This window comes from Glycine max, chromosome 8, assembly GCF_000004515.6.
Source record: "Glycine max cultivar Williams 82 chromosome 8, Glycine_max_v4.0, whole genome shotgun sequence".
Classification (NCBI taxonomy): Eukaryota; Viridiplantae; Streptophyta; class Magnoliopsida; order Fabales; family Fabaceae; genus Glycine; species Glycine max.
In genome coordinates, this window is record NC_038244.2 from 4,960,230 (window position 1) to 4,970,149 (window position 9,920).

A 9,920-nucleotide genomic window follows, 5' to 3' on the forward strand; every position below is an offset into this window, starting at 1 on the left:
ACCCTAAATAAGTTTAAAAATTAGTCATCGTTTCTTATTTGTATAAAAAAAAACTGAAAACATAATTTGTTTATTATAAATAACACTAGAGGTAATATAATTCAAAGCATTCACAAATAGGAATGGTATGTGTGCCATCTAGATCACAGTATAATTACAAAGTGTGGCTGTGGTTATAAAGATTCAATTAAAGGAGGCTCTACGGATTTCATTTGGCCCGCCCATCTCATTTTGTTGATTAATATCTTCTATGGATTTGATTGTTCAATCGTGCAACACCATCAGTTTTGGGTCACGCAACTTATAGTTAATTAAATAAAAAGAATAATGCTCTCATTGCTTATTAAAATTTCCCTCACAAGCTAGTTAGTCTGACGTAAATATGTATTGCACTTGCTAAATATCAAAATTTTGAATAGATTACGTATCAACAACAACAATAATCATCTGAATGAATGAAAGGAATAAATGGTAAAATGCTGTATTTGACAAGTTAAGGCCCTATGATGAATGGTATTTAGATCAGAGAAGCATTCAGTATAGCTTATGCTCGACCAATCAGTCACTTCCTTCCTTCATCAAACCTTTCCTTCCAACCAAGATCAGCCTTGAACATTTCAAGCACAACCCAAAATTCTCATATCTTGGTCCCAGAACTTGGCAGCATGCCCCCCCCCCCCCCCCCCCCCCCAACGTCTCGGTGGAAGTTTACAGTTCATGGTATGTAAGATTCAATTTGAACAGCTTCTTCAATATCTATAGCCCACCAGTTCTTCCTAGGCCATCATGGATCAGTTGTGACAATATATCAACCCATGTGTCAGGAACACCAGGCAGACACCAATGCATGCAATCCTGACCCCAAATTGCCACTGCATCCTTCTTTCCTAACCAAATTGCCGGATGAGCATCGGCTCTAAACTCGCTTAAATGAGTCAAGTCAAGCAATTGAATGTTAGTGCCTTGTAATGCTCCTTCAATTACAAAATTCAACAGTCTCGCTTCCTTGTTAACTCCGTTGTTCCTGGGTTCAAACCATAAGTCAAGCTGTCCAGGTATTAGTATATCATTCCTTAAGCTAATGCTTAAAAGCACATGGGGCATGAAACACAATTCAACAGGTACCTCAGAAAACGGTGAAGCATTCAAGTTGTTTAAATTAAAACTTCTATCAAATGCCAGCCATAGTTGGATGTTTATGTGAGATGTTACACAGGTACATGACAATGAAATTAAGGAAAGTAACCTAAAGTGTTGCAATTTCATAGCACAACCAGTTGGGAGGACCATGAAAGGGATTAGCATTGTATGGGGGGAAAAACTTTACCTAGGAGACATAAAAATCAAGGCAAGTTTCAGAAATACAAACCTCATCCTCCTCAAGGGGCTTGTTGAACAAGCAGCTCCCATTTTGATTCCAGTCACCACCATAAAAGTGCCTCGGGGATTGTAATCGCCAGAATTTAAGTGTGTTTCCAGGAAATTCTTTTTGAATGTATGTGACCATGTTAGTAAGAACAACTTTAAGTCCATCCAACATCCCAAGTGGCGGAACTATTGGTTGTCCTGCTTTATAAAAGACAAGAGGTTTCTCTTTCGGGAATTTATCCCTATTCCACCTATTAAAGGCAAAATAAAGTAACTATCTATTCAATTTTCAATCATCAGAACAGTTCATAAAAATACTTGGGTAACCCAAAAATTAACTAGAGACCAGTTGCAACATAGGTAATACTCCAAGTTCTTTTCAATGTTTTAAATTTTAACTATCATTGCTTATTTAATTCAATCAAGTTGATTGCTTTTTAACAATGTTTTTAATAATCAAGTTGGTACTGCATCATCCAGAAGTTACAAAATTCAGGAAAATGAAGAAAGAATTACCAGTGGCCAGTATTAAACACCAAAACATCATAGAAACCAGCAATTTTAGCCCAATCATCTGCAGGAACATCAACATCAACTCGATAAAAGCCTTCTGATCCATCTTTCACCCCAGCTTCAGGTTGTTTTGGCTGCCACCTATGTTAATCAGTAATGAGCAAATTTCAAAATTCACATAAAAAAAAACAAAGTAAAATAATACAAGTAATTAAGATAGAGCCAGTAGATGAAAATTTTCAGAGAAATACGCTGAAAGTTGAAACTGTCAAGAACATACTCAAACAAGGAGAAAGAAGGAAACAGAGATGGTCGACTTTTTTGATTGCCATCTTTATTCCCAATTTTTATCAAATTCAGTAATAACAAAGATTTACTCGAAGACTCCAATATAATCATCATTGCCTAATTTAAAAGTTCCCAATGCCTTGTTAAAATTACAATTAAACATACTAGTGGTATTGAAACTAAAGCAAATAGAAGCCATCTAATATACACAAACATATTTTAATAGCCAAAATGAAGTATATCTATTCTTAAAATCCTAAAATAGGAAATGTGAGGAATAAGAAGCCCAATATATCTTTGTTCAGGTGCATGTATATACCGTAGTATAATGGATTTTTTGGAAGAAAAACATAAAGGAATTAATAAGATGGATCAGAAAAGTGAATTTTTCAATACAAATACAATGCAGATGCTGTAAAAGGAATGTTATGCACCTTCAAAATAAAAGGGTGGATAAAATGTATTTGCTTAGATTTCTGAGATGCAGTAGTCTTTGCATTTGTGTGTTTCTAACGTATTAATGAATCATAATAAACTATTCCAAAAGAAGGGCTTCATCCCATGCCTATATGTGTTTCTGATCCATAAAATGAGCTGTGTGGGCTTCAGTCAGTAAAGGATAATTAACCATAAAATAGAAACATCCTATTCACAAATATAGGTAAAACTGTGAACCAACAGCAGGACAATGTATAGACAAGATGGGTCAGAGTTGCAACTTGCAACCCAGCAAGAACTTCCAGTCATTAACTACATCTGCCAACTAGAGCATCACTTGCCCTGTTTAAAATTCAAACACTACTATTTCAATTCATGAACAAGTTTATTGTTTTAACCACTGAAACTTATCAAACATGATTCCACTGGCACTCGCCTCTCAAGAATGAGTGTTGACTATCAACAACACATCATACCTTAAATCTCATAACTTTTGCTTAGCTTTTAGGTACCCAATACAACCTAGTACCACCTGGTTGCCAACAATTTCCCGCCAAAAGTTTAATACCTCATCCTAACAAATCTCTAAGAATCTAAGCTAATTCTCTACATGATCAACCCCAAAATAAGTTTTAAACTTGACATACATAAAGTTGCATGCTTGCAGCCACCCCTTCATGTAAAATGCACTGACAAACTATTTAGCAACGAGTCACATACACACCAATGAATCACTACTGAAATCCCAGTAAAAAAAGAAAAAAGTAGTAGATATCTATTTGCCAAATTCAGAACAAAAAGAAGAAACAGAAAAAGAAAAATGCTTAATGAGAACATTACTGGTATCTAGAGAGCAAAACGGCACGGTGATAAGCGACGGTGACATTGAATTTGGGGAAATAGGCACCCCTCCAAGCACCCTTCTTTTTCCACTTCTTCGCACCCTTATCAGCGACACTAAGAATGCAGAGAAATGAAGCCAAGAAATTCTCATTGAGGGAATCCCCAACAAACCCAATATTTCTATTCTTCATCGTACCCAGAAACCGAACCGGGTCGATCCGGGGCAAGTGGCAGCTTTGTGGGACCCACCTCCACGAGTTGATGAGGGTCATGTTCTGGCGCTCGTTCCGGAGGCAGTTCCATGCGTTGCGGTGGAAGGGGCATGTTTGGTCGTAGAGAGGGGTGTGGTTGGGATCGGAGACCCACTGGCCTCTGAAGAGGTTGCAGGTGTTGGAGATTGAGAGGGATGAAGAAGAAGAAGAGAACGTGCTGAGAGAGAGGAATGAAGAGAAGAAATAGAGAGATGCGAATGTTAGTAGGATGAGCCAAGGGAAGAGATGTGAAGGGAGCTTTGGAGACATTCTCGTCTTCCGCCGTCTGATGTCGATATCCAATTCATGCTCCGACTAAGGGAGTAAGTGGTTAGCTCAACCATATTTCATTTTCATTTTTTTCTTCTTCTTCTTCTTTACTTTGAAACTTACAAATTGCATTCACAAATGCGTTTGCTTAAAAAAAAAACAACAACAACTACACATGTGTAATCTTTTAGGTATGGTAAGATTATAGTTTTTTTTTGTTTTTTCTTTTGAAGTTTGTTTGTGAGATGTGAATTCCTCTAAATAAATCTCAATATGTCATGTGATTAATATTTAATTTTTGATATAAAAAATATCTTATTTATCCATAAAAAATTATATTAGTAACATTTTTAATTATTTAATAAGTATCTTTAGAATAGTTGGTATTTGTTAATTTAGGCAAAACTTAAGTTAATTTATTATTAATAATTCCTTTTCTAGAAAATTATATCACATATTTAATGTGAGTTAGATAATATTTCTTCTGTTTTAAAGGTATTATTATTTTAACATAAATTCATAAACTCAAACACCTTTATCTCATTGAAAAAATATTAAATTTTATAAATCTCACATTTAATTATAATTATATCATATTAAGATGGTAAAATTATAAAATTAATTTTAAAATAACTTACTCCCACACGCATCAAATGCAATATGTGTTCAAGAGTTAAGAAATAGAAAAATTCCAACGATTTTTTTTATTACCAATGTAATGAATTCTTCTTTTTTAATAATTGTTTTTATTTTTAAAATTTAATTTATGTAATTATTACATAAAAAATATCCTAATAAAAAACGGGTTTAATTTTACTTTTTACTTCAAGTTTTTGAATTTTTAAGTAATTAATTTTACTCCCTAGTTTAAAAAAATATGATTTTTATCTTTCATATTTTACTCCTAATACAATTATATTTTTTATTTTAACTTTTTTTTTTTACAAATTTTGGATCCAACTTTTTAATTTTTTTTTACAAATTTTATTTCCAAATTCTGATGCTTAATAACGAACAAGTGTTAGAAAGTAAAGTTTGTAAGTTCTTTAAAAAAATGAGATAAATTATGTCAAATTAATTTATTAAAATAAAATTTTCTAAAAATATTAAAAAAATCAAGATAAAAGTACAATTAATTCTTTATAAGGAACATTACAAATACTTATAAAATAATGTTGGTCTGGAATAAATAAATGGAGGTAAAGACAACCGATAATGATTGATATAAGTATAATGAATTATATTTCTGAATCAAATAATTTAGAATTTAAATCTTAACTTTAAATATAAAATAAATGGTATTAAAAAAGAAAAATACAATTCTTGTGAGACTGTGCATCAAAGATTAATTCTATACCATAGTAAAAAAAAAAAAAAATGAAGGAAAGGACAGTTGTGAAAACTGAAAACTGAAAAGAGTGGATAAAATAATGAAAATATCTGGAATAAAATTTGGGTGGCATAATTTAGTTGGCTAAGAATGAGTAGATAAATATATGTAATGTAACTTTATATGATGGAAATGGAAATAGCACTCACTCACTTGCAGCGAAGAAGAAAAAAAATAAAAACACCATCAGCATCTTCACTCACCACGAAGGTTCCGTTCTCTGTGGATCTATATCTCTAGGGCACGTTACGTGGAAGGAAGCTCTTCACCGACTTCAATCGAAGAAGATGGATTACAGTGCTGGTTCGAGTCTGTTTCCGTTGCACCGTTGCAAAACCATTCACCTGGTTGGTAATATTCACTCTCCTTCTTCAACTCAACGCACACGCGACTTCTCATTCGTATCAATCATTGATTCGTTCATTCCCCTATTGCAGGTGAGGCACGCGCAGGGGATTCACAATGTGGAGGGTGACAAAAACTACAAAGCCTACATGAACCCCGATTACTTCGATGCTCATCTCACTCCCTTGGGATGGCAACAGGTTTCAAAAAAATTATTTTTTTACCAATTCCTTCATTTATTTTTATTTGCTTTGTTCTAATTTGTCGTTTCTCCATTGTGCCTCTGTGAACAGGTTGACAATTTGCGTAAGCATGTTCGCGACTCTGGCCTTATCAACACCATTGATCTAGTCATTGCATCTCCTTTGATGAGGTTTTTCTCTCTAATTACATAATATGCTAATATAGATGTCATAAAAATGTACTTTTCGAATATAATGTGTTTGAGTTTATGTACAATTTGATCCATTAAAGTTGCAACTTGGTTTATTTGGTCCCGGAAAGTGTGTGCTTATACAATCTGGTTGCTGTAACTGACAGCATAACAAGTTTATCTTATATTCAGCTAGTGTTTGACAGATATAATGGAAATGCCAAATTGCCAATGTGGAATGTTATGTACGCATATTTGATGTTGTTTGACAACTAGGTTACTTACTTGGAATCCTTAAACAATGTCATCACTTTGTATGATTGGAGAAGACTGAAATTTCTCACCCATTATGTCCCAAACAAACATTTTTTTTTACTTGTAAATTCCCTAATCTCTTGAATCAATGTAATGTATCATTTAGGGATTCCATGTACGGAAATCTAGTTGGCAAATAATGTTGTGTGTGTGTGTGTATAGCACTCTACATTGGCGCTTCCATGATGTCTTTTTGACACCGAGTGATGGAGGGATTCACTTGATATGAAGTTGTCACTTTTTGAGGACCAATTTATATAGATGTGCTTTATAAGGAACACATTTATGGATCAGGTTGTATTTAACTTCAATATGAATTTTCTCTCATGAATCCTAAAGGTATTTAGGTTATATTCTGCTTGGGAAAATTGGCATTTATCTGCATCAAGGCAAAACATGGCCTTTGACTTGTATGGTACAATTTATGGCTTTAGGACTCTACAAACAACTGTTGGGGTATTTGGAGGTGAGGGCTACACAGATAAAACAGACGTCCTTCCTCTTATGGTTGCAAATGCAGGAAATAGCTACCGTGCTGCAATTTCAAGTCTAAATTCCCCACCAATTGTTACTGTTGAACTTTGTCGTGAACATTTGGTATGGAATTACTCTGAACATCTTTTTACCTGTTTAGGAGAGAGTACATCTTGTTGCTACATGTATTTTTGTTAACAAGTTCAATCACCATTTCAGCATTGGGAATTTTTATGTCTTGGTCTTAAAAATCTTTTAGTCATCAAGATAATGCTTGCAAACCCATCATAAATTGTGAAACTTATTTGAGGGAGAATTCAGAAATTTGTTACTTCATGACTAATAGTCTAATAGCTAGAGTATGCATATATTCAGACCCACTAGCTAGAGTAACTAGTGAGATCGATTCCCAATTTATTTTTTGTAGTCTTGCTTATATATTGGCATATTGGTTGGAGTTTGGAAAGTCATTAGGTTTTGATATTAGTTTTTAAAATTCTCCAGATGTCACCATAGTAGGTTGAACTTTACTCATGATGAACACATACAGACAAGAACCTCCAAATGTTTCGTATGTGTGCTAAGCAAAATGAAACCAAAAGAATTTCATTGCAAAATTCAGAAAGATAAAAAAAAAAAAAAAGCATTGGACATGGCATACACATGTGTATCCAATCAATATCTGAACCTAATACGTACCTAGTACAGGTACAACTACCAGTTAAATTACCCATGCATCATAGGGGATCAACTACAAGTAATCAATTTGATGGTGGGAGCATCAATTATTGAGCAGTGATCTAACTACAGGTCACTTAATGCTTGATGCATCAAAACAATGGATGAAAAAAATGAAAAATAAATTGAATTTTCAGGTTCATGTAATTACTGATAAGATAGAAAGTATGCAATCAATTCAGGCATTCGCAGCCTTTTCATTTTTTTTCCAACCATAAAATTATCAAAAGCTTACCTTTTATGAGCAGAGACCGTTTTAGTACAAGTTTTTATAAGGTTTCTAAAGCTTGATAGTACATTGGCATATGGGGTATGGTTCTTACAAATTTACCCATGTTTTCCTCATGCAGGGAGTTCATCCCTGTGACAGAAGAAGAAGTGTTAGCGAGTATCAATTTCTTTTTCCCGCTGTTGATTTTTCACTGGCAAGTGCTTAGACTTCAAATGCCTGAATGCTTGTGGTTTATGATTTTATAGAAGACAGATAATTCCTTTCTTTAGCTTTAAAAAGTTGGCCAGAATTTTATTTTGTTCTCTTTGGGTTTATGTTAGTCTCTTCAAGTTTTTGTTTCAGTTAGATAGTGATGAGGATACCTGGTGGAAGGCCAATGTTAGAGAGACAAAGGAAGAACTTGCAGCTAGGGGGATGAAGTTCCTTAACTGGTATGAGTTTGTTATAATTAGAAACTTCTAAAGGTTTATTTTTTGAGTTTATGCCAGCAATACTACATATTGGAAACACACTAAAATTGGACTTTGATGTGTAGCAAGTTAATATAATTCTACTATGTAAGGCTCTTCGCTATAGGATGATAAAATAAACCATTTTTTAAAAAATATTTTATGAAATTTACTATATATAGCTGAGTGTGTTTAATGTAATGTGATTGAAGCTGCTCAAAAGGCTGTCACTGAGCTCACCTGTGACCCTTGAAATTGGAAGACAAATTAATTTGCTTGATTCCTTTGTCTGATATTTCAGTGGGTAACAACTATGTTTATGTTTTTCTTTGTGAGAAATAAGTTCATATGTACTTGGTGTATTATGGCTATTGGAATTGGTATATTGGTATCAATTTTGATATCCAGTGATTTAGTTGAAGAATTATGTAATTCTCTCTCTTCAGGAAAAAAGTGGTAATTTTCTTTTTCTGTTTTAACTTTTAACCTCCCATTACTTGTATGCAAGAAACAGGAAATTGCCATCAAATGTGATGTAATTCAAATCTGTGAGACTGTGTTTCTACTTTTCACTTCATCACAGGTTGTGGACACGAAAAGAGAAGGAGATAGCAATTGTGACACATAGTGGATTCTTGTTTCATACTCTGAATGCCTTTGGAAGTGATTGCCACCCCTTGGTAAAGAAAGAAATATCCAAGCAGTAAGCTCCCATCATCATATACCTCTGACTTAGATATTTGTGATTCATTTTCCTCTTAGTTAACCGAGTTGAATATGCACGATTTTTGAGAAAATATCTTTCTGTTTCTTTCTTTGAAAACATTTTATGATTTATTCCTGATGTCTACATTTGTTGAAAGAAATCATTACTGGCTTTGTTATCACTTATCTATCTTAGATATGTAGAAGGTAATTGCCATATTTTGCACTTGTTATGTGAGGCATATGTTGTTCTTATGTGGTAGGGGATCATTTTCCTACAACTGTTAAACATTGATGACCATTGACCAATCTAGCCAATCCTGGGTGATGTTCATCAGTTTATATTTTGAAGTAAATGATTGATTCGTTTCACATGTCCTTACAGCTTTGCTAATTGTGAACTTCGCTCCATGGTCATTGTGGATAGAGGGTGAGTTTGTGAAAATATACATAAAAAAAAAACAGGTTTCTTTTTATCTTAATCGAGATTTGTTTGTTTTTTCTCCAGTATGATAGGATTGGAACAATCAACCACTAACTATCCAGGCAAGATACCTTCAGGGCTGGACCTCCCTAGTGATGTTGCAGATGAGAAGTCTGAGAAATAATGGATTTGGCTTCTTCTACTTGTTTGTATGTGTTCAGGACCATTCAAGCATTGGTTCTTCTATTTGAAGTTCACTATTACAAAATCTAACATGATTATGTCAGATTATACAAACTGTGCTGATTCTGTCTTGAAATTTATCAATTATTGTCTGCAGAAAATATTTGTTAACAATTATAACCTTGTTGGAAATCAGATGACCCATGTGTGGCAACACAGTCACAAAACACTTCTGTTTGTTGATGGAACAGTTTCGGAAGAGGATTGGTTGCCTCACTCGTGTCACAAATTCATTGTTAGGCAAGTTCCGTTTTAAATTAA

General features: G+C 33.8%; 2 protein-coding genes across 4 annotated transcripts; one reads left to right on the forward strand and one right to left on the reverse strand.

Moving 5' to 3' along the window:
- Nucleotides 1-393: 393 nt before the first annotated feature.
- LOC102664482 (protein trichome birefringence-like 12) lies at nucleotides 394-4,121 on the reverse strand. Of its 2 annotated transcripts, none has more exons than XM_041017979.1 (4): nucleotides 3,448-4,121; nucleotides 1,885-2,022; nucleotides 1,370-1,619; nucleotides 394-1,047 (listed from the first exon to the last, which is right to left on the reverse strand). In XM_041017979.1, the coding sequence occupies exons 1-4, from the start codon at nucleotides 3,969-3,971 to the stop codon at nucleotides 757-759; spliced, it is 1,203 nt and encodes a 400-aa protein (XP_040873913.1). In that variant the 5' UTR covers nucleotides 3,972-4,121; the 3' UTR covers nucleotides 394-756. The 2 variants fall into 2 exon arrangements, with proteins under 2 accessions (XP_040873913.1, XP_006584949.1); XM_006584886.4 differs by having other exon boundaries at nucleotides 858-1,024; nucleotides 3,448-4,102.
- A 1,356-nt stretch (nucleotides 4,122-5,477) lies between these two features.
- LOC100527095 (phosphoglycerate mutase-like protein 1) lies at nucleotides 5,478-9,702 on the forward strand. 2 transcript variants are annotated; one of them, XM_006584887.4, is made up of 9 exons: nucleotides 5,478-5,712; nucleotides 5,799-5,906; nucleotides 6,000-6,079; nucleotides 6,829-6,991; nucleotides 7,957-8,031; nucleotides 8,181-8,269; nucleotides 8,871-8,990; nucleotides 9,378-9,422; nucleotides 9,501-9,702. In XM_006584887.4, the coding sequence occupies exons 2-9, from the start codon at nucleotides 5,856-5,858 to the stop codon at nucleotides 9,598-9,600; spliced, it is 723 nt and encodes a 240-aa protein (XP_006584950.1). In that variant the 5' UTR covers nucleotides 5,478-5,712; nucleotides 5,799-5,855; the 3' UTR covers nucleotides 9,601-9,702. The 2 variants fall into 2 exon arrangements, with proteins under 2 accessions (XP_006584950.1, XP_003531007.1); XM_003530959.5 differs by having other exon boundaries at nucleotides 5,478-5,708.
- The last annotated feature ends 218 nt before the right edge of the window (nucleotides 9,703-9,920 follow it).